Below are 27,451 nucleotides of genomic sequence, written 5' to 3' on the forward strand. Positions count from 1 at the left end.
TCTGTTCACCAGTTTTTATTTTTTCAAAGAAGTTTTTTTCTGTTCTCACAGTATCATTTTAGGAAAATAGAACAGGTACATTATTTTTATATCCTTCAGAAAATCCTGTATGCATTCGCTGAGCATAACTTACAAAAAAGGGAAAAAATGAGAAGGTAATGAGTATGAGACTTTAGTGAGTATTTAGAGTAGATTATTTTTACTATATTTAAAAATTCATGTTTTTTAAAATATTTTCTTATTGCCATTTAAGTATATCCAAACTTGTAAAATTGTAAATTTATTATCCACTTCTAAGCATTGTAAGAAGAGAGAAATAAAAGATTAATTCAGTGTAGAGATCAGTGTCATGGAGAGTTTCATTCTTTGTTTGAAATCTATAAATCAGTGTTATTTACCTAAAATTTTTAAATGTAAAGTATATGTTATAATTGCTTACGCAGTATTTTCTGCACATCATATAGGTATCTTTTTCTACATATGACACTCAAAACATACGTGATAATTTACCATACATTGAAATTAGTATATTTGATGATATCCTCTGAATTCAGAAAATGACAAAGTACTGAACTGTAGAATTTGATATTAGTAAAAATTTCATGGAATGATATTATATTAAATAATTCTGTGTCACATATAACTACTGACTTGATTAAATTTTAAACAATGAATGTAATTCAAAATTTTTCTTTTGGACTAGAAGAATTCAATACGATTATTTTAAGAGTTAACCTAGATAGCATATTAAAAAGCAGAGACATTACTTTGCCAACAAAGGTCCGTCTAGTAGTCAAGGCTATGGTTTTTCCAGTGGTCATTTATGGATGTGAGAGTTGGACTATAAAGAGAGCCGAGCGCTGAAGAATTGATGCTTTTGAACTGTGGTGTAGGAGAAGACTCTTGAGAGTTCCTTGGGCTGCAAGGAGATCCAACCAGTCCATCCTAAAGGAGATCAGTCCTGGGTGTTCATTGGTAGGACTGATGTTGAAGCTGAAACTCCAATACTTTGGCCACCTGATGTGAAGAGCTGACTCATTTGAAAAGACCCTGATGCTGGGAAAGATTGAGGGCAGGAGGAGAAGGGGATGATAGAGGATGAGATAGTTGGATGGCATCATCGACTCGATGGACATGGGTTTTGGTGGACTCCAGGAGTTGGTGATGGACAAGGAGGCCTGGCGTGCTGCAGTTCATGGGGTCGCAAAGAGTCAGACACGACCGAGCGACTGAACTGAACTGAACTGAAGAGTTAGCTGGTTTCTTCCAGACAAACTAAAATCAAGTGATCACTTTTCTGCATGTATTCTATTCTTGATATGTCTGAAGAAAGAAACAGTTAAAGAGAATTGCAAAACCTGGAAAAAAGGGAAACAATAAGAGATCAAAATGTAATCAATAAGAATAATCTGTAAAGTTAACACCATGTAATCACCAAAATGTATTCTACAAAGGGAAAAGGGAGGAAGGAGGGTGAGACCATTTCAAAGTAAGGTACATATCATTGTGAATGAGTCAGCAGAGTAAGTCTTGTAGGGTAGCCCAGCTGTCACCAAGTTCATTTACAGAGAGCGTGAAGGAATAGACTGCTCAATTTTAATTACATGGGCTATCACTGGGCTAGATGCTGTGATGAACTGCTGATGTTTTGTGTTCATCATTTTTCTAACATCATCACTTCCAAAAAACTGCCTCTTTTTGTTACAGGACCATGAAAGATGGTCTGCAAAGGGTAGATGATAAACTGGAACACAATAATATCCCCCATTCAGTCTTATCTTAATTGCCTCAGGATGAATACAATAGAGAAGAAACATTTAAAAAGAGTATCAATGCTTATAAGACTGTCTTGTTTACCACCATCCTGAGACTAAACACTCTTACCAGTTGAACAGCATTTATGGAACTTTAGGTGAGTTCCCTGGTTGTTGTTCAGTTGCTAAGTTGTGTCCTGGCCTTTGCACGCCAGGTTTCCCTGCCCTTCACTCTCTCCCAGAGTTTACTCAAACTTATGTCCATTGACTTGGTGATGCCATCCAGCCATCTCATCCTCTGTCATTCTCTTCTCTACCTGCTCTCAATCTTTTTCAGCATCAGGGTCTTTTCCAATGAGTTGGCTCTTCACATCAGGTGGCCAAAGTATTAGAGCTTCAGCATCAGTCCTTCCAATGAATATTCAGGAATTATTTCCTTTAGAATTGACTGCTTTGATCTCCTTGCAGTCCAAGGGACTCTCAAGAGTCTTCTCCAGCATCACAATTCAAAAGCATCAATTCTTCAGCATTCAGCCTTCTTTATGGTCCAGTTCTCACATCTGTACACGACTACTGGAAAAACCATACCTTTGACTATACAAAACTTTGTTGGCTAAGTGATGTCTCTGCTTTTTAATACTCTGTCTAGGTTTGTCATAGCTTTCCTTCCAAGGAGCAAGCATTTTTTTGATTTCATGGTTACAGTCACTGTCTGCAGTGATTTTGGAGCCCAAGGAAAGAAAATATGTCACTGCTTTTACTTTTTCCTCATCTGTTTGCCATGAAGTGATGGGACTGGCTACCATGGTCTTAGTTTTTTGAATGTTGAGTTTTAGGCAAGCTTTTTCACTTTCCTCTTTCACCCTCTTCAAGAGGCTCTTTATTTCCTCTTTGCATTCTGCCATTAGAGTGGTATCATCTGCATATCTGAAGTTGTTGATACTTCTTTGTAGATCAACATAAATTAAATTTGCTATCTTATTTTGGCCAAATCACATGTTATATATTTATTCTGTTATACTCTACACAATAATAATCTATACAGCCTTACAATTTCTTTGAATCCATACCCTTCACTAGTTTTTATTAGTCTTCACTGGGACTGGAGAATGAAGTACTATTTCTGAACCTCGATTTTGCAGTTGGCACCCTGGAAGTCAAGGAATATGTAGATTTTGCTTCCCATTGTATCTCTAGCATCTAGTACAGCACCTGACACATAGTAGATGTTCTTCCCCCTTCCAAATTTATTGAATGAATGAATGAAGCAATGAATGAAAGAGTGTATGATTGAATAGATTTACTGATGTCAAACATCTGCCTAGATTTAAGAAATCTGCCAGTGTACAGACTGCCAATCATGGTCAACTTACTGCCAAGATATGAAGTATTTTTTTTTTAATCACAAAGAAATGAAATCACTACCTCCCAGGAGAACAACTTATTTTTTTTTATAGCCATTAAAAAAATGTGTTTATATTTTTTTGAACATGCCACGCAGCATGTGGGATTTTAGTTCCCCACCCAGGAATCGAACCCAAGCCCCCTGCATTGGAAGTGGGGTGTCTTAACCAACTGGACTGCCATAGAAGTCCTGGATGCCAACGATTTCCAGGCTCCACCCAGGCTGATCTAAGGATATTGCCTCCAGTTGGGACCTCCTGTGTGTGAACAGTTTCAGGGTCCTGGCTCCTATTGGATTAATTAGTCTGATTAGGTGTCCATCTGGTTGTTCTACAGTTTATCCCATATACTTTATACTTAATTTTGTTTTATCTTTAAACATATAAACAAAAACTTACCTCTGAAACCAAAAGTCCAAAGTTAATTCCAATTAATGTCAAAGCATTAGCATGATACCATGTGTTGATTTTATTTTCACAACCCTAAGGAAAAGAACTTACTTAGATTGACTTGGAGATATAAATGGTTTTATACATAATTCCATTACAGAGAAGAGACAAAGAGATTAGCAATTTACCAAAGTCTAAAAAGCAAGTCAATATCTAACTGGAGACTGGACTTTTTAGCCCAGAAAGCTTCCTACAATAGCAGAATGCCTCAGTTGCTACTTTTTAAGTTGCTAAGATGTTGTCAGGTAGTTGAAATCAGAAATTTATTAAGTTTTGAGAGGGATTTGATTTTCTGAACACTGCTGAAATTCATCAGGGTATATACAATTGCCTAACATGATATTTCTCAAAGAGAACCTTTCTTGGAGAATCCTCCAAATGGAGATTCTTTAATGGAAATTCCTTAAGTGGAGATTAAATGGAATCCTTAAATGGAGAATCCTCCATTTATCTATGAATGAATTATGTTATTGAAAGATAACATCTTAATATTAGAATAACATCAGTATATAAACTACACAAAGTATTAGAAGTTATTGGGATGGAAATCCCTAGTTTATCATGTCCTATATCTGTAAACAGATAGCAGTTGCTACAGATGAACCTCTACTCTGGTTTCTGCCACCCTTATGTGAACACCACCCTTGACACATCTGAGATTGCCTCCCTCAGTTTTTGCCCAACCTCATGCCTCTTTATTTCTGCTGTGGCAGTTCCTTTACCAGTCCTATACAATGGAAATTCGCCAAAAGGATCTCCTCTATCAAAAGATAGTTGAGGAGAGAGTTAATGGAATCCCAAGTTTTAGGCACACTTAGATCACATATTCCAGAAAGTTTAATGACTTTGTTATGTAACTGATATAATCCACTTTGCTGCAGTTTCATTAGAGGGTGCTTAAGAACGTAATAACCATGAATGGCATTGTTTTTAATACAACAATTTGCTCAGAATTCTCAAATGACTTGCAAAAAAAAAAAAGGTACTGTAAACATTTGGAGAAGCCTTGGCTTATATTTACCTGTAGGTACGTTGCATTCAGTGGCTCATCACAAAACCACTTTCTTAATGTAGAATTTGTGCAAGAACATGGCACCTGTTCTGAGTTTTCTTTATTCTTATTCTTGGTCCAATCTGTATAATTTTTTCGGCCACAACACTGAAACTAGAAAAATTATTCTATAAGTTTTACTATAGAATATTCAAAATGCAGTTAATTATATGACTCCTAAGCTTCTCAAAGTGGTTTTATGATAAATTTATTAATTTATTCTGCATTGAAATATAACAGATTAAACAAGTATATTTTTGTTTGTTTAAACCATTAACCTGTTGCTGCTACAGTTTATATTAACCAGAATTAAAGATCTCTACTCATATAAGTGGGCTATGTTTGAATGAAATTGTTATATCTGAATTTACCTTATAAAGTTCAGGATGAAAGATATACTTGATTTACTAAATCACATTTAGAGCCAGAACATAGGAGGAAGAATCCCTTGAACCATACCTTCTCCTAACTATAACAATTTTTTTATGATTTATCCAAAATATGCTTCCATATGTGTTTAATATACATAGAGACTCAGGGTTATTTCTACGTTCTTAGGGTTAATGTAAGATGGGTTAATGTAATATAAGGGTTAACCTTATATTTTGTATTGTGTGAAAAGCTGCCACAAAAAGAAAAACCCTGAAAAGATAATAAGGAAAAGAGTCGTAGAAGTGATCAAGCATCTATGAAATGTCTCATTTCCAATCCTATCAAATTGAGTTGTATGGATGTGAAAGAATCAGCTTATATATTTGTCATCTAGAAAATAAGAGAAAGTTAAAGCGAGTAGATCATTATTTTCTACACTTGTTATTGAAAGTTATAGCATCAGTACTACCTATGTTGCAATATGTGCCAACAATCTTGCCACAGTCTTGGAAACATCGAATGACTAACATAGTACTTTAGAGACTGGGTACTGAAAGTTAGTTAAACAATCAAATCTACATATACTATCTCAATGCTGAATGATATTCATGGCTAGGAAACATAAGTTGGATTCTCATTAATGACAGTGATGTTGTACATATAGAAGTGTTTTCCTGATTATCAGTTAATGACCATAGGAAGGTTTGATACACTGCTATCAGTCATAATGCTATCTGGAAATGCAATACCTTTTCAGATCACATACACCAAAGAAAAAATAAGGTGAACAAAGTCATTTATAATACATTTAAATTCTCCTAAGAAGCAAGAGAGTTCCAGAAAAACATCTATTTCTGCTTTATTGACTATGCCAAAGCCTTTGACTGTGTGGATCACAATAAACTGTGGAAAATTCTGAAAGAGATGGGAATACCAGACCATCTGACCTGTCTCTTGAGAAACCTGTATGCAGGTCAGGAAGCAACAGTTAGAACTGGACATGGAACAACAGACTGGTTCCAAATAGGAAAAGGAGTACGTCAAGGCTGTATATTGTCACCCTGCTTATTTGACTTATATGCAGAGTATATCATGAGAAATGCTGGGCTGGAAGAAACACAAGCTGGAATCAAGATTGCCAGGAGAAATATCAGTAACCTCAGATATGCAGATGACACCACCCTTATGGCAGAAAGTGAAGAAGAACTAAAGAGCTTCTTGATGAAAGTGAAAGAGGAGAGTGAAAAAGTTGGCTTAAAACTCAACGTTCAGAAAACTAAGATCATGGCATCTGGTCCCATCACTTCAGGGGAAACAGATGAGGAAACAGTGGAAACAGTGTCAGATTTTATTTTTTTGGGCTCCAAAATCACTGCTGATGGTGATTGCACCCATGAAATTAAAGATGCTTACTCCTTGGAAGGAAGGTTATGACCAACCTAGATAGCATACTGAAAAGCAGAGACATTACTTTGCCAACAAAGGTCCGTCTAGTCAAGGCTATGGTTTTTCCATTGGTCATGTATGGATGTGAGAGTTGGACGTTGAAGAAAGCTGAGCGCCAAAGAATTGATGCTTTTGAACTATGGTGTTGGAGAAGACTCTTGAGAGTCCCTTGGACTGCAAGGAGATACAACCAGTCCATCCTAAAGGAGATCAGTCCTGGCTGTTCATTGGTAGGACTGATGTTGAAGCTGAAACTCCAATACTTTGACCACCTCATGCAAAGAGTTGACTCATTGGAAAAGACTCTAATGCTGGGAAGGACTGGGGGCAGGAGGAGAAGGGGACGACAGAGGATGAGATGGTTGGATGGCATCACTGACTCGATGGACGTGGGTTTGGGTAAACTCTGGGAGTTGGTGAGGGACAGGGAGGCCTGGCGTGCTGCAATTCATGGGGTCGCAAAGAATCGGACACGACTGAGTGACTGAACTGAACTGAAGAAGCATTTTTGTTATTAAATATACTGAAAATAATAACTGTTTATGTGAAACTCTGGTATAGCACTTGAGCACAAAATCTAGTGTAGATTGTCAGGGATTGAATTTTGGCTGTGCCATCTATTAGCCATGTGGCACTGGCTAAGTTATGAATTTCTCTACCTTCATCTACAAAATGAAGATAATAGTTCTTATCTCATTGGATTGAGAGGACTAAATGAGTTAATATATGCAAAGCACCTATAAAAGGACCTGAGGCTATGTAAATGTTTGCTATTTTTTTTTTTATCAAGCATTTACTATGTTCCTGTGCCGATCTATTTTTGTAACCATTTGGCTGACTACACACATTCCCTTACCTTGCCAAGAAACATCTGAACAGTGAAATAATAATCCTAACAACATTAGCTAACAAGTATTAGTTGCTTACTGTGTCCCAGATCCAAGGCTTTCTAGGTATTATATATATTACTTCTTTTATTCTTGACAACCAGAGGTAGGGGTTATTCTGCCTATTTTGTTAATATGGTACCTGAAGTTAAGAAGATTTCTTATCCAAGATCATAAAGTTACCACATGGCAAACCTGATGTTCAGGCTCAAATGGGAACCATCAGGATACTCTGCTGCCAGCAGGGACTGGGCTTAGAATTTATCTCCCCCTGGATGCAACAGAGTAGATTATTGTTACACTTGGCAGAAGACTCGCAACACTTTTACAGCTGAATCCAGGTTGAAATGACCAGACATCAGTTGACCCAGAAAAGTAGATACACCTTACAAAAGAAGATCTGTAAGTTTGGACAATCCTATCCCACCTCATTTGTTTAGAAGAAATACAAGAACCTCTCATTCCTGTGCCCATCCCCTGTTCTTCTTTGTTTTCCCACTTCTCAGCTGTCACCTTTGGTGTCTAAATTTTACTTTTATGATAATTTCATCTTACTGTTTTCTGCAGAGCATTCAGAATCATCCACTTGGGTATATCTTGAGGAAAATCCTCAGATCCATACTCAGAAATGATGGAATCAATTTTATCGTGCCATGCTTGGTGAACCTGTTGAAAATTTTATTAAAAATGAAAATTTGATAGAAACTTTCCTTATGTTTCCTTATAAAAAGTATTCAAACTCAGTTTGTTGTTTTCAACTTATTTCTAAGTGTTTTTTTCCTTCCTATCATTATTTTTAGCAATGAGCAAGTGTGAATACCTTTCATATTTTACACTGTGATCTATAGGAAGACTACATTAGACTTCTTTTATGATTAGGAAGAAAGTTATGTGCTGCTTTCCTCAGTGTTGAAGGGTTCTAATATTTCTTTTCATAATCTCAGGAAAAATTGTGAAAGACTTATAAATGGAAAAGATGACTGAGGATCTTTTCAATGAAAACTAGGTTTTCTCTAGTATACCTTCAGGGTTCTCTGATTCTATGAGTCTGTACTTTTCAGTTTTTAATTTATTTTACAACTTTGTAAGTTGTGTATTTGTCGGTCTCAATCTCCCAATGCAAATGATCCTTTGTTGGAGAGAACTGCAGATGAATTTTTCCTGGTGGGGATGAAATTGACCCCTTTCCTTTCAAAGTCACTTTTTATGTCAGTTTTTGTACCTATACAAATATTTTCTCTTTGGACTCTCCTTCTAATTGGTTTTTGTATGTAAACTAGTTCCCACATTAATCAAGATATTAAATAAAATTATTGACCTGAATCTACTGTATATTTTACAAGAATTACATTTTTTACTTTAAAAATTATCATTTCATAATGCTAAAGCAAAAATAATGATACCTGAAAGTTTGGGGGAAAATTGCTATATTGAAATCTAGACATTGCATGAGTAAGTTTTAAACGAACTTATATAAGCATTTAAAAGTTTATATGGCTTTCATAACTAAGTCCTAATTTGGTCCTAAAAAATAGTAAAAGGTAGAAATTCCAGATATTATTTTCATTTTATGAGCCATGATATAGATACTCAGAGAATATGATCATTTACTTCGTTTACATGAATGAGGAAGAGGTGTGACTTCTAAACCTAATTCATTTGAAATCTAGTCTAATACTTTCTCATTGTAATACGCTCTTCAAATAATGAAAACTAAATAACTAGTTGGAATACTACAACAATTAAGACATCTGTACATGTTAAACTCTTACACACTTACATCTAAGAATATTAGAATGATATAATGTGTTATTCATATAATCTATTTCACACATTCTCTGAGTTAATTTTTATTCAGAACAGAAAATGATGCTTTTCTATTTTATACTGTTGTGATGACAGGGAGACATATCCTCATTTACCTTTTAAAGATTAATTTGGGAGATTGAGAGTGCCTATGAATCACACTTTAGTATATAAGAGTAAAAATGATTTTCATATATAATCTAGGTTACTACTATATAAATAAAATTCCCTCACACATATTCAATTTGAAAAATATCCAGTGAAGCCCTAGTGCATCTCCAACACTGAGTCAGCATTGTAAATGACATAAAATTTAAAAGCTCGCGAGAGCTCAATCCAGTTTGAACTGTAGAAGTCAAGGTGATATAAACTAAGCCGCTATCTCTAGGACTAGTTAATAAGTGTTAGAGTTCAGACTCTGTCATTTGGCCATGATATATTTTACATGTATTTCTCCACTCAAAACCTCAGTTTTCTGTAGAAAGCAGGACTTACAATGCATCTTTAGGATTTGTTATGAGGATCAATAATATAGTGCCAATAAAGTACCTATCACAGTCTTTGGCATATGGTAGTTATTATTAAATGATAGATTTTATTATTCTTAAAATAGGTGGAGAGAAGTATGTGAATAATACTTAAATAAATATGGGTGACATTGATTAACTATATCCGTGTGTTAAAGGTCCTTAAGTCTGATATTCAGGTTCTATCACCAGATCCAAAATTTAGAGGATGATGTGTTGGGATCAAGACAGCTTTACAGGACTCACTTGACTGTGTATGCATGCACACACACACACACACACACACACACATTTTTTCACGTGGAGAAAAGAAATTTTAGATATAAATGCCAAGTCATTAACAATAGGCCCTAGGTAATTAGATACCCAGGACAGATGGCAAGCACAAGAGAGCAAATGAAGTTGGAAAACAATGGTGTTATATAGAAAAGATTCTGTTGAGGTTTGGCCATTAATTAAGAGTTGAGATATATATATATATATATATAATTTGCTTTGATCATATATATCATATATATATATATATACACACACACACACATATATATATAGAGAGAGAGAAAGCAAGTGCAATTGAGAGAGAGAGAGTTCGAAGGCTAGGAACCATAGGAATTGATCAGGGTCTCCTTCAAAATTAAATAAGGGAAGGACTTTCCTCGTGGCCCAGTGGTTAAGAATCCACGTGCCAGTGCAGGGCACATGAGTTCAATCCCTAGTCTGGGAAAATCCCACATGCTTTGGGGAAACCAAGCCTGTGCTCTGTGACTACTGAAGCCTGCATGCCTAGAGCACGTGCTCTGCAACAACAGGAGCCATCGCAATAAGAAACCTGTGCAGCGCAATGAAGAGTTACCTGTGCTCACTGCAACTAGAGAAAGCCTGTAGGCAGCAACAAAGACCCAGCACACCCAAAAAATAAATAAATAGAAATTATTTTTTAAAAGTCAAATAAGGGCAGGTAGAGAGCTCTCAAATAGCTACTCTGTTACAGGGACTTTATAACCGTCAGTTGATGATAACTCTGTAAGGTAGTAGATGAAGACATGGGTTTAAGGACTGACTTCAAGTCCATGCTCTTAGTGCTGTAAGACAGTCTCCCAGGATACAAAACCAGACCTTGACTGCACTGAAACACTGATGTTTCCTAAAGAATTGAAAGTAACTATAGGCTGTAAAGAGGTAAGTTGTGTTACCAAAAAGTTTTCAGGCAATTTATTATGTGCTTTTTTGGGCTTAAAAAATAGAAATAATCTGTTAATTTAATTCTGTCACTTATGGCCATAACTATACAAATATATGAATTATTCAGTACATCTTATTTAAATGAAATTGCTAAATTTAAAATTAGTACTAATTAGTATCTTTAGAAAGTCTAAAGATATTTCTTTACAAAAGCAGAATATAGTACAGTGATGTGGTTACTAGTGATAGCCAGGGTTGGCTGAGGGGGCCAGTTTTGGATTCCCCACTCTAAGTATTATCTGCTTTTCCCCCACATTTTTTGTCATTTACAACATTCTCAGTCTTCTGCAGACAGAGTTAAGACATGAACTCTGTCCTCCATTCCAATCTGACCCTTGTCTCCTTTCCATTACACAATTCTAGTGCTTCCATTTCATCATTTTTCCCCTAAAGACATTTACTTACCTTTAGCTTTTAATATAGGTTTAATATAGGTTTAGGTCTCAACAATCTACAACATCTGATTTTCCTATTTTTCAAATAAAAAGATGATGTTTCCATACCTCTTCTTTCTTTGCAAAGATGAGTGTTGAAAGTACAACCTGAATGCCAACAGCGCACATTAACAGTACTGCATACTATGAGAAAAGAAACACAGAGATGAGAACTATGCTCCTGATATATTTTTTAGATGCTACAGTGATAGAAAATGCACATCATATGAAATATGCAGTCTTAAAATATACATAGGTATTACTGAAGTTTCCTGTTCTCATATACATGAGTGAAATCATTACATCAAAAGGCAAAAAAAATCAATGAACATTTGGATAAGAGAATGTGATAGAAAGAAGTGATAATATTTCATGAGAACTCTAACAGACTGCTTGGTCTAATGGAATTGATGATGATACCCTTTTCATTCAGATCTAAAACTCACAGAGGGGAATTTAAATATCTTGACTTCCACTTAACACCATTCCGCTAACACTAGAGAATTCACTAAATTGTGACCAGACATAAACTATTCCATCATGCACAAAGGAACGACAGCATTAACAACAACAACAACAAAATAATGAAAAAGTAACAAAGGCAATGGCAATAGTAGAGTCTATATGCATATTTGGACTATTGCTTTGAAAACTAAAACTACTTCAAAGCCAAACAAAATGATTTTTGCATTATTTGACTGTTTTCTTGTTTTAAAACTTATGGCCACTGCAATCTTCTTCATTATAGCAGCACAGTGTTACATATTATCTAGAATTCAAAATAACTTCTAAAGTAACTTGTCTGAATATTTTACTAAATAAAATACAAGAATGATTTAGTTAGTATTATTAGTTTTACATATTTAAAACATTTAATACTTTAAAATAGTCCATTAACATTGCTTACTCGACATACATTGTGTTTCCTATTTTCAGGGACAAAATAGGTTTTTGTCTTTAGATCTGTTTAGAGGTTTAGGTTTTTAATACTTCTGAATACAATACCTCACTTAATCTTCACTATCAAGAAATAGTGGTGAAGATAGGTAGAGACAGAGAAAATGTGCAAAACAATTCTTTTTTTAAGTTACTGGGTTTCTTTTCAATGGCAAGCTGGTTGCGGTCCACTGGACCCCCCCAGGTTTCTGATTCAAGGGCGATATGAAATGTTACATTTGCCTAAGCCATTATTCAACTCTGTACAGAGTTAATTTACAGAACTCTGATAGTATCAATAATACAAAAGTCCCATAATAATGCAAATGATTACTATTCATGAAAATACAAATGAATACAGTTTATAGAAAATATAAATCTCCACATGTCTAATTCTCATTTAAACCAGTTGTTACTTCTTACTGGTTCCCCTATTAATTAATTATTTAAATAAAGTCTCTGACATTTTCATATAGGTGATTCATGATTTTATCCTTGAAGATTATTATCTTTTAACCTCAGTTAGATGTCTACAGAAATAAGATTAAAATTTTCCTGCAAGCCATTTCTGTCCCAGTTTCCATATGCAAAATCAGAAGTCCCATGAGAAAATTATGCTAAAGGCCCTAGAATAAAAGAAAGATAAAATTTGAGAGTTGAAAGTGTGCCTTTGAGGAGAACAAGAAGAAAGAGTGAGGTCTTTTTTTCCAGGTATTGCCAGGATAAGGTGGCAAGACCCCAGAGGCAAATGAAGGTGTGGTTTCCAAATCTGCCTAAAATGCTTCTGCCCCGGGGAATATTCAAATAACAACAAGTAGCAATTACTAACAATAGGCAGTAACAAATTCCTCTGTCAGGCATGACTCCTTTAATTGCTGTGTCATTGGCAGGGTTGACTGTCTCCAGTTTCAAGGGAGGTAAACTGCAGGAAAGGAATTGAGCTAATGGTTACTTACCAGTCCTTCACAAAAGAATTTCACTGATATGCCTGTACTGGTATATCTTGGAGGAATAGCAACCCTGGTTTTGCTGCCCTAGGCCATTCAAACAGCAAATGCATAGTCCTGAAGGAACCACATTAGCTGGGGGAAGGGAGTGCTTTCATGGTAACTAGTGTAGACTGGTAACAAAATCCAGAGTGATCACCAGGACTTTCCCTGCTACATAAGAGTTAGATATTCTTGGCAAGAGGCACAGTTGGCTACATTTGAATTTCCTATCTGCATCACAGGAAAGTGCCTGTGAATTAAAACTGATTTGAGGACTTCCTGGTTGTCCAGTGGCTAAGACTCCGAGTTCCCAATTCAGGGGTCCTGGGTTCGATCCCTGGTCAGGGAACTAGATCCCATATGAAACAACTGAAGAGCCACAGTCTACAACTAAGACCTGATGCAGTCAAATAGTTGCAAAGTCACATCTGACTCTTTTGCAAACCCATGGGCTATAGCCCACCAGGCTGCTCTGTCCATGGAATTTCCCAGGGCAAGAATACTGGAGTGGGTTGCCATTTCCTTCTCCAATTTGATTTAAAGAAAATGTTAAAAGCTATATTTCATCTGAAGACATTAAGAAGAAGATATTAAGAAGAGGTGGAAAGAACATACAGAAGAACTATACAAAAAAGATCTTAATGTCCCAGATAATCACCATGGTGTGATCATTCACATAGAGCCAGACATCTTGGAATGCAGAGTCAAGTGGGCCTTAGGAAGCATCACTATGAACAAAGCTAGTGGAGGTGATGAAATTCCAGCTGAGCTATTTCAAATCCTAAAAGATGCTGTTAAAAGGGCTGTACTCAATATGCTAGCAAATTTGGAAAACTCAGCAATGGCTACAAGACTGGAAAAGGTTAGTTTTCATTCCAATCCCAAAGAAAGGCAATGCCAAAGAATGTTCAAACTACTGCACAGTGGCACTCATTTCACATGCTAGCAAAGTAATGCTCAAAATTTTCCAAACCAGGCTTCAAGAGTACGTGAACCACGAACTTCCAGATGTTCATGCTGGATTTAGAAAGGCAGAGGAAACAGAGATCAAATTGCCAACATCCATTGGATCATAGAAAAAACAATAAAATTTAGGAAAAACATCTACTTCTGCTTCATTGATTACTCTAAAGTTCTTGACTGTGTGCTGCTGCTGCTGCTAAGTTGCTTCAGTGGCTCACAACAAACTGTGGAAAATTCTTAAAGAGATGGGAATACCAGACCACCTTACCTGCCTCCTGAGAATCCTGCACGCAGGTCAAGAAGCAACAGTTAGAACTGGACATGGAACAACAGATTGGTTCCAAATTGGGAAAGGAGTACATTAAGGCTGTATATTGTCACCCTATTTATTCAACTTCTATGCAGAGTATATCATGAGAAACCCTGAGCTGGATGAAGCACAAGCTGGAATCAAGACTGCCAGGAGAAATATCAATAATCTCAGATATGCAGATGGCACCACTCTTATGGCAGAAAGCAAAGTGTAAATAAAGAGCCCCTTGATGAAAGTGAAAGAGGAGAGTGAAAAGGCTGGCTTAAAACTCAACATTAAAAAAACTAAGATCATGGCATCTGGTCCTGCCACTTCATGCCAAATAGATGGGAAAACAATGGAAACAGTGACAGATTACTTTGGGGGGCTCCAAAATCACTGAAGATGGTGACTGCAGCCATGAAATTAAAAGACGCTTGCTCCTTGGAAGAAAAGTTATGACCAACCTATACAGCATATTAAAAAGCAGAGACATTACTTTGCCAACAAAGATCTGTCTAGTCAAAGCTATGATTTTTCCAGTAGTCATGTATAGATGTGAAAATTGGACCATAAAGAAGGCTGAGTGCCAAAGAATTGATGGTTTTGAGCTGTGGTGTTATAGAAGACTCTTGAGAGTCCCTTGGATTGCAAGATCAAACCAGTTAATCAAATCAGTCCTGAATATTCATTGGAAGGAATGATGCTAAAGCTGAAACTCCAATACTTTAGTCACCTGATGAGAAGCAAGCCTACTCATTAGAAAAGACCCTGATGCTGGGAAAGATTGAAGGCAGGAGGAGAAGGGGATGACAAGAGGATGAGATGGTTGGATGGCATCACTGACTCAATGGACATGAGTTTGAGCAAGTTCTGGGAGATGGTGAAGGACAGGGAAGCCTGGTGTGCTGCAGTGCCTGGGGTCGGGAAGAGTTGGACACGACCGATTGACTGAACAATAACATAGTTCACCTGAATCTGTGGATTGGTATGTGATCCATACCATTCTGCTGTATGGTAAAGGCTCAAGTTCAGATTTGTATTCCTGATTATGAGTTATCTTTTCACGTATATGCCTGGGGAGAGATAGTGTGCTAATCAGATGCCAGAGTCTGGCCCCCTCAGCAGTTATATTTCTCTATGTTAAATTATATATTGTGATCTCAGTTATAAGTTAGCATCCCACATGGTACACCCACAGGGAGAAAAAGTGCCAACTACAGGCCATTGTTTCCTTTTCCCTCCTAAGCTTCAATGTTCATTGACTTTAACACATTTTATTCTGATTTTAGTCTTCATGTTTAAGTTTAGTTAGTTGTAGTTCTCCTTAGGCAATGGATACATATTGACTCTGTGCTGAAAATTAATATCTAATGTGTTAAGTGTTGAGGTCCAAATTTAGTCCATTGAAAACTCAGCAAGAAAATTCTGTCTAAGCAAAGATTCTTGAGAGGGGGCACTTCATTGCCTTGCTCCCAAGAGCCCATTATACTGCAATGTTTCAGTGACATAAATCATTTTTGCTCACTTGTGTAATTTGAACACTGAAAATCAAAGCTACAATTCAGACTATTGAAATGAAATACGTACCAGAATTAGGAGCCACCTGATCTCATTGTGAATTCCCAAATAACCCAAGAAACAAAGAAGAAGAATAGCAGATCCAGTTCCAATCAAAATTCGAAAAATATATACTGTCAAGTGATTATTTTCATCTGTGGAAACCAAAAAATAGCTATTATTAAGTGATATGTGTTTTCTATTTAATAATAAATGCAGCAACCCAAAGTTTCCCTAAGCAGCTGTTACCAAATCACTAGGATTCTCTTTCTCTCTCTCTTTTTAATCTCATTCTAGCACCTCTTACTTATTCTTAAGGACTTTTCTTCCTTTAATGACATGATAGAGAATTTCTTCAATCTCAGAAGATCTCTTTAAGTTAACTTGTCTTTAATGTCTTCTATGAAAGAAGACAACTTTTTCTTGAGTGAATTGTTCTATGTATAACATATGTCCAAACATTTATGTATTCATTCATTTATTCATCAAAAATAGTTTGAGTACCTAACATATGTGGGCTTCCTTGGTGGCTCAGTGATAAAGAATCTGCCTGCCAATGCAGGAGATACGGATTTGATCCCTGGATCAAGAATCCCCTGGAGAAGAAAATGTCAACGCACGTGAGTATTCTTGCCTGGGAAATCCTATGGACAGAAAGAGGCTGGCGGGCTACAGTCCATGGGGTCACAAACAAGTCAGATATGACTTAGCAGCTAACCAAGATCCTAATATGTGGGTTAAGTTTCCCTTGTATGAGACCCTGAGTTTATTGCTGATATGGCCCCATTAAAAGTGTATTTTATTCTCTACCCATCTAGACTGAGCTCTCTGGGCTAGAGACTATATATATATTTATATAGTCAACAGACTAACTGTTAAATGCTTAGTGCTATGGCACAGATGTAGTGCTTAACAAATAATTTTTTAAAGGGAGAATGAATACATTAAATATGCCCTAGGTTTTATGGGAGAAGAGTAGAGGCAATGGGCAGAGGTGTGCTGGAACAAGATTGTTCTGGCACATAAAGCCAAGGGTTAAATTTTCACAAAATCTGTAAGCTAACTCAGTCCACATTGGCACCTTAAAATTGGCCATCCTGGGATTCTTTAAACCACAGAAATCAGCACATAAAAAAACCCCAATACTCCATCGCAGAATCCTTACTGGCACAGCACTGGGTAGAAAAGCACCTAATCCAGTAGGGGGAGAAGGTGAAGGTAGGCAAGATTACTGGAGAAGGTAACACTTGAGTTTAGGCTCTGAATTATAATTGGAAATCTCTACGTCGGAACGGTGGAAGCATTCTGAGACACAGAATGGCGCAATGTGTATAGGAAACTTAGCCATGCTGGCAATCAACAGTTTCAGGCAGGTGAGACTGGGAAGGTTTGCAGGAGTGAAATTATGTGTTGTTTTTGAGTCTTCCTCACTGGAATTAAGCTCCATGAAGACATGCCCTTTATCTTTCTTGTACACTACTGTATCCTTAGCTCATGGCATAGTGCCTAATTTTATATATATATATATATATATATATATATATATATATATATATATATCTCCATTCTATATATATATATCTCCATTCTGTATATATATATATGTATATGTATATATACATATCCTTCTTTATCCATTCATGCATTGCTGTACAGTTGTTTCCACATAGGGAATATTATATTTCTAACCATGTGATGGTGATAGGATACGGTAACTGAGTTGTGTTTTTTTTCTGGCTGGGTTGGGTCTTTGCCACTTTGCTCGAGCTTTCTCTAGCTGTGGAGAGCGGAGACCACTCCTTGCTGCAGCGTGTGGGCCTCTCGCTGTGATGACTTCCCTTGTTGCGTAGCACAGGCTCTAGCCTTGGGCTTCAGTAGTTGCAACTCTCTGACTCTAGGACCCATGGGCTCAGTGGCTGTGGTCCTGGATCTAGAGTACAGGCTCAGTAGTTGTGGTGAATGCGATTAGTTCCCCTGCAGTATGTGGGATCTTCCCGGATCAGGGATCAAACCCGGGTCTCCTGCCTTGGCAGGCAGATTCTTATCTACTGCGCCACCAGGGAATCTGGTAACTGAGTTTTAAAAGAGATTATTTAACTTGGGCAGTGAAACTACATTATCTTTTAGCATTTATAAATCTGTAGAAGTCTAGAGTTGTTAGCAGAATCACAATCCTCTCTCTCATCTCTCTTGCCCAGAGTTTCTAGCTTTTTCTCTCAAAATTCTCTCTCCTTTATGGTCTTGGAGTTAAGTCTTATTATTTAATAAGGTGTTTCTAGAACCAATTGACAAAGACCTGAGGAAAAATTGAACAGTACTTAATGACTTTTAGGGAAACACTGCCACCTGCTGACTAAATCTCATACTCAGTTGCTGAACATTGAAGGCCTTGTTTGATTTAGAGAAAGCAAAATAGATACATACCCAAAGCTGTGAAAAAATTATTTCTATCTAATAAAAGCCATGTACCAAATCCCATGAGTAAAAGTCCAAGAACCTACAAAAAAATAGCCAATACTTATTTTTTAACTAACTGCTAATAAAAATTTACATTTTTCTTTACTAAATAATTATGAAGAAACTTACCAAGAAAGCTCCATTAATGAGATTAAGAAAGTATTTAAAAATCAATCTCTTGTTTTTCCTTAACATTATTTTTCTCCCCATATACTGATGATTCTGAAAAGATAAGCACAACTTTTACTATAAACACCACAGTAATAACTTGAAATAATTCTGCCTACTCATATCTTTTATTTGCATATTTTTTCCTCACACTAGCAGTCAGTACAACATTCCTCTTTGTTCTCCTGAATATAACAAAATACTGAAGAGTGTCTTGAAACTGTGTCTGTCTTTATCTGCATTTTTTTTGTCCAGGCAGTTGAGATCAAAAGGCATTTGTATAACATGTCAAGAGCTGCCTTACTGAATTTCCTGCAGTTTTCAGAAAGTAACATATTTTATTTTGTTTCCAGTCATAACACACCTTGTTCTCCTTGCCAGAAATCTTTCCTTTACATCTGACTGCCTTTCTCTTTCCCAGAATAATGTTATCTGAGAAGCCTTTCCTTAATCTGTTTGTTGCCTATGTTCATCTTTACTTGTCTCCCTTCCCATGTAGGCTTTAAGGCCTTTAAGCAGAGAGAACAGATCTTATATATCATAACCCCAAGTCTAACATGTAGTGGGAACCATGTGTTACAAATACAGATTTGTTGAATCAATCAATCAACAGGTGAATGATATTATTTAACTAGTTTACAATTTACTTTGGTATACAGTACAGTGAAAAGAACTAACTTAAGGTGGTTTTAAAAAAAATTGTTTTCCAGGTACCCTATTTTCCTAAAATATTTATGGAAAAGTCAACACTTATCCTACTGGTTTTGAGTGTTTGGTTTATTAGATATGTAGGTTTTACCTTTTCTTGGGTATGTTCCTGGGTTTTCTTTTTTCTTTCACTTTTTCAATTCTAGCTAGCTCCATATTTTAAAAAGTACTGTGGTTTACAATGTTTCAACACATGCAGTGGATAATTGACAAAGTGACACCATGAAAGTGAAGCAGCATATAAGCCCCTGTGCCCCTGTCCTTTGAAGGAAAAGGCTTTTGCTTTGGTCTCCCTCACCTCACTTGAGTCTCAAAAGGCTGACTCAAGAGTTAATGAACAGGAAATGTGAAGATGTAGAAACAAAGAATAGCTGTTGGGCTAGGGAACTGGTAACAATTTAGATTAGAAATCTGCCACACAGCAGAACCACTGAACTCATAGTTCCCTGAAAGATACAAATCAAGGCCTGACACATTCCTAAGTTATTTTTATAAGAAACAGGCCCCCACCAGATGAAAACTGCTGACCCTAAGAACACAGACCCTAGAGTGGTTGAAACCCAAGGACTGATGATGCTTAAGACTTCACCTTGATGCCAACCAATCCAAGAATTGTGTACGAGCTGATCACATATCCTGAAACTGCCTCCCTCACACTGCCTTTAAAAACCCTTCCCAGAGAGTCACCTGGGAGTTTGGATCTTTTGAGCATGAGCAGCCTGTTCCCCTTGCTTGATGCCCTGCAATAAACACTGTGCTTTCCTCTAGCACAACCTGGTGTCAGTGGATTGGCTTTACTGCATGTGAGTGAGTGGACCCAAGTTTGATTCAGTAACAAAAGAGGTTTAGTAAGGCTAATTTGAAGCTGTCTTTCCCTATTTAGGAAGAAACCAATCCATTTTTTGAACTGAAAGTTGCCTTAGAAAGTGGAAAGTAAGAGATGTGTAGGACAGCACCCACGCACTTTGCTCTTTACTTCATTCTAAGGCCATATTCCTCCTAAAAATCCCCAAGGTATTTCTTCCCAGCTTCAGGAGTGTCTCCAGGCTTTATCTTCCACCCTCTGCCTCGAACTCTTCTGCTGCTCTTTGGTTTCTCCAGTTTCTGTCCTCTAGTCTTATTGGTGGGTTCCTCCATGCCTGGACTTTCTGGATGGGACACTCAGTGGGAAAGACTGCCTGATTTTTTTTGTTTATTTCCAAGATGCTTTAGATCTACATTTTGGCTTCAGTTTTACTTACTGCAGTACATGAGAAAGCTGTGATCCTCTTCCACAGTCTGAACAAGAAAGTGAAACTGAAAGTTTCTGTCCTGTCGGACTCTCTGCGACCCCATCGACTTAGTCCATGGAATTCTCCAGGCCAGAATACTGGAGTGGGTAGCCTTTCCCTTCTCCAGGGGATCTTTCCAACCCAGGGATCAAAACCCAGGTCTCCCACATTGCAGGTGGATTCTTTACCAGCTGAGCCACAAGGGAAGCACAAGAATACTGGAGAGGGTAGCCTGTCCCTTCTCCAGGGGATCTTCCAGACTCAGGAATTGATCAGGGGTCTCCTGCATTGCAGGCAGATTCTTTTCCCACTGAGCTGGGAGGGAAGCTACTTAAGCCTTAAGTCCTAGCTTCTGTTTCTCTACAAATGAGAAAGAGAAAGAAGACCAATAAATGAGAACTCTCTACAGGGACTCTGGTGCGGAATGTTGAACAAGAGTCTTGACAGTTGATTTGATAGTAGTTAGCAGGTTAGAGTCAAGGTTAAAATGTTTTATCAAAGGACTCAAACACAAAAATAAACTGAAGTTTATTCTCTCTCAGTCCAAGATATGTAATTGGTTCTCTACTGGGAAATCATCCTAGAAATGTGGGGATTTGCTCCAGCTTGTTAAAATATATGGCTCCCAAATTTACTCGAGGTACAATCCTCTACAGTCAGAAGAAAGGAAGAGGATGAGTAAACTTAGGTGAGCATCTTTTAAACAGGTAAGCTGGAAGTTGCATACTTCTCTTCTGCTTATCTTCTTTTATCACACAGAAGTTAGTCACATGGCAATTCTCAGCTGGAAGTGGAGGTAACTATATGCCCATGATGAAGGAAAGAAGTGAATTAGGGTGGGAAAAGCCAAACAAAATGCCCAACAGGAAATTGTGATATGAAAGATAATCAGAGAGAGAAAAATATGGCTTTGACATATTTCAGTATGCTTTACTATGAATAAAAAAAAGAATCAAAGATGATCAGAAAGATTTTTTACAATGGGAAGATAAAAGAATAATGATAATCACTGGAATTGTTTGAAAAAATTCATAAATTCTATTAATTTAATATTTAAAAATTCAGGTTGAATTGATAAAAGGAAATCTTGTGGTTAAGCACTGGAAATTTAGGGCAGGCAAGTGGAGAGCATAGACAATATAGAATTGGGGTCATCCATAGACAGCTGATATCTTGGCAATAAATGAAGGAGATGAGGGACTAACTATAGATTACAATAAGCAGAGGTTTGATTATAGAAAATGACATAATTAGGAATTTGGATTTTATATTTTTATGTGTGTATGTATATACTTATTTAATTTTATTTTTTGACCTCTCCTGTGTAGCACGTGGGATCTTATTTCCTCAACCAGGGATCAAACCCATGCTCCAGACATTAGGAGTATACAGTCTCAACCACTGGACGGCCAGGGAAATCCCTGGATTTTTTAAAAATCAGACTTTACAAAATGAGAAAACAATCATTTCCAAAATAGCATTACACGAGACAGATGTCAAAGAGGGAGAGAATGCTGAACTCTCAAAGTCAGCTGGTTAAGGAGGATGCTCATGGTAACTTCAAAACAGTAGAGCTTTAGTCCATTTAGACCATTTTCTATTAATTGTGTATGTTTCACTACCTATGTCAGTTAAACTATTTTTTTTTCCCTTCCCTTATGCTGAAGTAAAGAGCTTGTTGAATAACTTTGGACTCTGAAAGTTTTCTCTCTCTTTAAAGAGAATAAATAGTAAAGAATGCGGTTGGGAGTGATGGTAAATCACAAGATTGGATCAGAAATTTTTTAAAATTCCCCCTTTTTAGACAATGAGTCAATTTGATCAGTTGCAGAGTTATACTATTGACTGATGAAGGTTTGAAAGTTCTCTTCACAGAATAATTGTTTTTGTTCAGTTCTACATTAGAAAAATAAAATATTGGTTGGGGATGTGATAAAAATTTAGATTTTTTTTGTCTTTTGGTAGTTCTTTCTCAAAAATAAATGAACCACTTCTAAAAGTAATCACAAAGTTTGGAAAGCTTTTGTTCACAGAGGTTTGATAGTATAGAGAGGAAGATGTTTAATTACTCAGACCAGCCTGTTCTTTGTTTTCTTCATTATAGGGAAAAAAATTATGTAGATACCACATGAAGAGAGAAAAACAATTGTGGTAAGATCGTGAATCCTGTTGATAGTTGCCCAGTGAGAAAAGAGATTATGGCATTTGATAGTTTTTTTTTCTTTGTTTCCAGAATGGACAAAAGCCCATGATCACACTAAGTTATCATTTAGATTTGTTTGCTTTTACAGTTGAGACTAAGCGCTACCCCTGCCTGTCCCATCCATCACTTGAGACTTCACTTCCATTGTGTGCATGTTTGTTAGAGAGCAGGGTGTTAGGCTACAATATTTGTTTAACCTCCCTAAGAACTGTTCAAGGTATCTGTCCTGAAAGCTGCTAATTTATGGTCTAGCAGACTTACATTATATGCTGCTGCTGCTGCTGCTAAGTCGCTTCAGTCGTGTCCGACTCTGTGCGACCCCATAGACGGCATCCCACCAGGCTCCCCTGTCCCTGGGATTCTCCAGGCAAGAACACTGGAGTGGGTTGCCATTTCCTTCTCCAATGCGTGAAAATGAAAAGTGAAAGTGAAATCGCTCAGTCATGTCTGACTCGCAGCGACCCCATGAACTGAAGCCTACCAGGCTCCTCTGTCCATGGGATTTTCCAGGCAAGTGTACTGGAGTGGGGTGCGATTGCCTTCTCCGATTACATTTTATGCAGATAGTAATTAACTGTGAATAAAAGAATGAGAAGTGTGATGCAAAGTAGCAAACTGAATGCTTCACCAATAGCATCCCAGAACAGTCCCCTCGCCCTGCATCTTGTAAGGAGGCAGGGAGTTTTTTGCTGTTGTGTTTTAAAAGCTGGAACTGAATCGTGCCATATTTCCCATTGCTGCTGAAACCACCCATAGCAGACACGCTGCCTCTGTGCATTGTCATGTATCTTAATGTCAGTCCTTTGATTTACATGACACAAATAAATTGGTGGTTTTGTTTTAGGGTAGAGATTTTTTTGTGGTTTTTTAGTTTTGCTTTTACAGATGGTAAAGAGTCTGCCTGCAGTGTGGGAGACTCGAATTTGATCCCCAGGTCTGGAAGATCCCCTGCAGAAGGAAATGGCAACCCACTCCAGTATTCTTGCCTGGAAAACCCGATGGACAGAGAAGCCTGGCAGGCTACAGTCCATGGGGTCGCTAAGAGTAGGACACAACTGAGTGACTTCACTTTACTTTAGTCCATTTGGGCTGCTATAACAAAATACCAAAGACTAGGTAGTCAACAGAAACTTATTTCTCACAGTCGTGGAAACTGGAAGTCTGAGATAAAGCTGCAAAGTTTTAGACTTCTTTTATCCTCATATGGCATAGGGAATTCTGTGGGATCTCTTCCAGAAGATCACTAATCCCATTCATGAGGGCCCCACCCTCATAAACTAATCACCTCCTCTTAAAGGTCCCATCTTCCCACACCATCACATTGGGTGTAAGGATTTCAACATGTGAGTTTTGAGGGGACACAAACATTCAGACCACAGCAAACAGTTCAAGTTAAAGAGAACACATCAAACTAGGTGTCTTAGCAACAAGCCAAGGAAGCCCTAAGCCATGTTTGCACAGAATGGTAAGAGATGGTCATGTGCTGATCTTTTCAGTTATAAGCCTCACATACTAAAAAGGTTGTCAGTGAAAATGATTTGCTTACACAAAGGTACACAAGTTAGTGCAGTTCCTATGTAAATATTTGTAATGTGGTAGATATATTTTATTTTGCTATAGACAAAGAATTTGTTTTTAACTTAAATAAAGTCCTGGTATGGTATTTCTTTGGCTCATTTCCTGATTCGTTAATAAATGGTACAACAGCAGAGATATTTTTTAATAGTACAAATGCTATCGGGAAGGACAATTTATAGTAACTCACCTATTCATAAGTGTCATTTTTCATTAGTTAAATGATACTCTAATAACTGTTTTTAAGTTCCTTCTAAGTGCCAGAAGATGGGAACATACACACAAACACAAAAATGAATAAATAAGACAAACCGTTAGGGAACCAAATCTGTGGCCAACTCTGAATTGTGTGTTGGGGGTTCAGAGTCCGGGAATAAATGAAACTGGGAAGTTTCAGAAAGGAGGTGAATTTGAGGTAATCCTTGAAGAATAGTTAAGAGGGTTCCAGTCAGACAAAAGGGGCTTCCCCAGTGGCTCAGTGGTAAAGAATCTGGTTGCAACGCAGGAGACATATGAGATGCGGGTTCAATCCCTGGGTCAGGAAAGTCCCCTGGAAAAGGGAATGGCAACCTGCTCCAGTATTCTTCTTGCCTGGAGAATCCCATGGACAGAGGAGCCTGGCAGGCTCAGCCCATGGGATTGCAATAGAGTCGGACAAGACTTAGTGACTAAACAACAACAACAACTTCATAACTAAATATATATCACTTCTTGCTGGGAAAATCCCATGGACAGAGGAACCTGGCAGGCTACAATCCATAGAGTCACAAAGAGTCATACACCACTGAGCGCAAAGACACAGAGATAAAAATAGGTTAGAAAAGGAAGTTTTCAATGCACTTACTTTGGAGTGAAGCGCATGAGGACTTGAGTAGAGTGGCAAGAGATGACAGATGAGGCTGGAGAAGTAGACCCAGTAAAGATTGTGAGGGATTATGAGTGCTTTGCTAACAAGTTGCAAACAGCCATAGACTATAAATCAATTCAACTTGAAACTATTGTTCAACTATGCAGCATTTAGCAATAATCTATTTAATTGCACTCTTCCTAGAAATTATACCCTAAGTGGATTATGTTATTGTTTCCGTAACCCTTTATCCTGAGTAGGTTTTTTTTTTTGGTTTGTTTTTAATAAGTAACTTGAAAGTATGAGTTGTAGAAACATGTACCACAAATTAATCTTCAAAAGAACTTCCAGAATTCTTCTTTTTTGCTATTAATTTGTTTGACAAGGTAAGCATTAAGAAGGAAAGAAATTCAAACAACATCTTCAAATTAGTTGCTTAAAGTCAGTTTTAGAAATTAATTGCTCAGCCATTAAAAAGAATACATTTGAATCAGTTCTAATGAGGTGGATGAAACTGGAGCCTATTATACAGAGTGAAGTAAGCCAGAAAGAAAAACATCAGTACAGTATACCAACACATATATATGGAATTTAGAAAGACGGTAATGACAACCCTATATGCGAGATAGCAAAAGAGACACAGATGTATAGAACAGTCTTTTGGACTCTGTGGGAGAGGGAGAGGGTGGGATGGTTTCGGAGAATGGCACTGAAACATGTATATTGTCATATGTGAAACAGATCGCCAGTCCAGCTTTGATGCATGAGACAGGGTGCTCAGGGCTGGTGCACTGGGATGACCCTGAGGGATGGGATGGGGAGGGAGGTGGGAGGGGGGTTCAGGATGGGGAACACATGTACACCCATGGCAGATTCATGTCAATGTATGGCAAAACCACTACAATATTGTAAAGTAATTAGCCTCCAATTAAAATAAATAAATTTATAATAAAAAAGAAATTAATTGATTATTAATGGATTTGATATTCCTTAGAAAAAGCATGAATAGTTTCATAATTACAAATAAAATTTTAAGTTTAATGTGAATTGCAACAAAATATGTTAGTTCAAACATTTTAAATAAAGAGTTTGAAAGTTTGTAAATCAGCCACAAAACTAAAGTAAAAAAAGGAAAACTGTTACTTGAGTATGGTCTTTAATAATGAAAATATCCAAAATTTAATTCTAAAACCAGGAGCAGTTTATTTTGAAAATCATTTTCTTTCTTGAACAAAGAGGTAATGTGTTTTTTTAATATCAAAATCTACTGATTTCTCACTCTGTATTATTAATTCTTAAGTTGACACAATATATTTTATTATTCAGTTGTTACCGGGAAACATGGTCTATTTTCTTTCAAAGGCTCAATGATATTGTTTGCTTTTAGCTTAGTGTATATCAGACAGCTTCTACAATTATGCTTAGCTACTTCCTCTTGGAATTTAATGCTTCATTTGCAAACTTAAAAAAAATGAAATTCAATTGTATACAATATATTTTCTTCACCAATAATAGGAACATTATGAATTTTTTAAGTTAAAATTAATGTTATGATATAAACTTAAAACTCAAATTTCATATTAAAACAATGTGTGTCACTGTCAATATTTTACAGTAAAACATATTCCAGAATATAATTTTTTAATTTCTCACCCCACACATCCATTCATTTAGAAAATTTTGATAGTCATCGCTGATTGATTTTCTTCTCTTTTAAAAGAAACTGGTGTCGCGGAAGGCAAACAGTTTATTGGCTTTTCTTCCATACTTCCAAGCCCCACAAATCACTATTCAGGAGTAATGTTTTGTGGAATGTACAATTTATACACGAGCAACTCAACATTCACTAGATGCACATAATAAAAACAGGTAAGAGACAATTTTAAATTGTAAAGTTAAAAAAATAGATAAATAAACTAATTAAAAAAAAAAGTCAGGCTACCTCTAATTGGGTAGCTGTAACAAAGTGTCGTTTCCTTATTAAATGCTTTCCAAAATTAATTAATATTAAATCTACCTGGAATAAAATGTAAGTTCCTCAGCGAGCTCCTGAGATGAAGCGTTCGTTCTCCTTTGGAATAGGAATAGTTTGTCCTGCTGGGGCACCTGT

General features: G+C 36.9%; 1 protein-coding gene across 4 annotated transcripts; it reads right to left on the reverse strand.

Moving 5' to 3' along the window:
- Nucleotides 1–27,421, reverse strand: TSPAN19 (tetraspanin 19). Of its 4 annotated transcripts, XR_014083639.1 has the most exons (11): nt 27,359–27,421; nt 26,995–27,187; nt 18,699–18,791; nt 18,537–18,609; nt 16,143–16,267; nt 11,442–11,516; nt 7,919–8,029; nt 4,629–4,772; nt 3,557–3,640; nt 768–1,358; nt 1–128 (listed from the first exon to the last, which is right to left on the reverse strand). XR_014083639.1 is itself a non-coding variant. In XM_081596150.1 (10 exons), the coding sequence occupies exons 2-10, from the start codon at nt 27,001–27,003 to the stop codon at nt 1,290–1,292; spliced, it is 783 nt and encodes a 260-aa protein (XP_081452276.1). In that variant the 5' UTR covers nt 27,004–27,187; nt 27,359–27,421; the 3' UTR covers nt 1–1,289. The 4 variants fall into 4 exon arrangements, 2 of the variants coding, with proteins under 2 accessions (XP_081452276.1, XP_081452277.1); XR_014083640.1 differs by lacking the exon at nt 26,995–27,187; XM_081596150.1 differs by having other exon boundaries at nt 1–1,358.
- Between the last annotated feature and the right edge of the window lie 30 nt (nt 27,422–27,451).

The sequence above is a fragment of the Giraffa tippelskirchi genome, chromosome 4 (genome assembly GCF_054371585.1).
Source record: "Giraffa tippelskirchi isolate mGirTip1 chromosome 4, T2T-mGirTip1v1.2.pri, whole genome shotgun sequence".
Classification (NCBI taxonomy): Eukaryota; Metazoa; Chordata; class Mammalia; order Artiodactyla; family Giraffidae; genus Giraffa; species Giraffa tippelskirchi.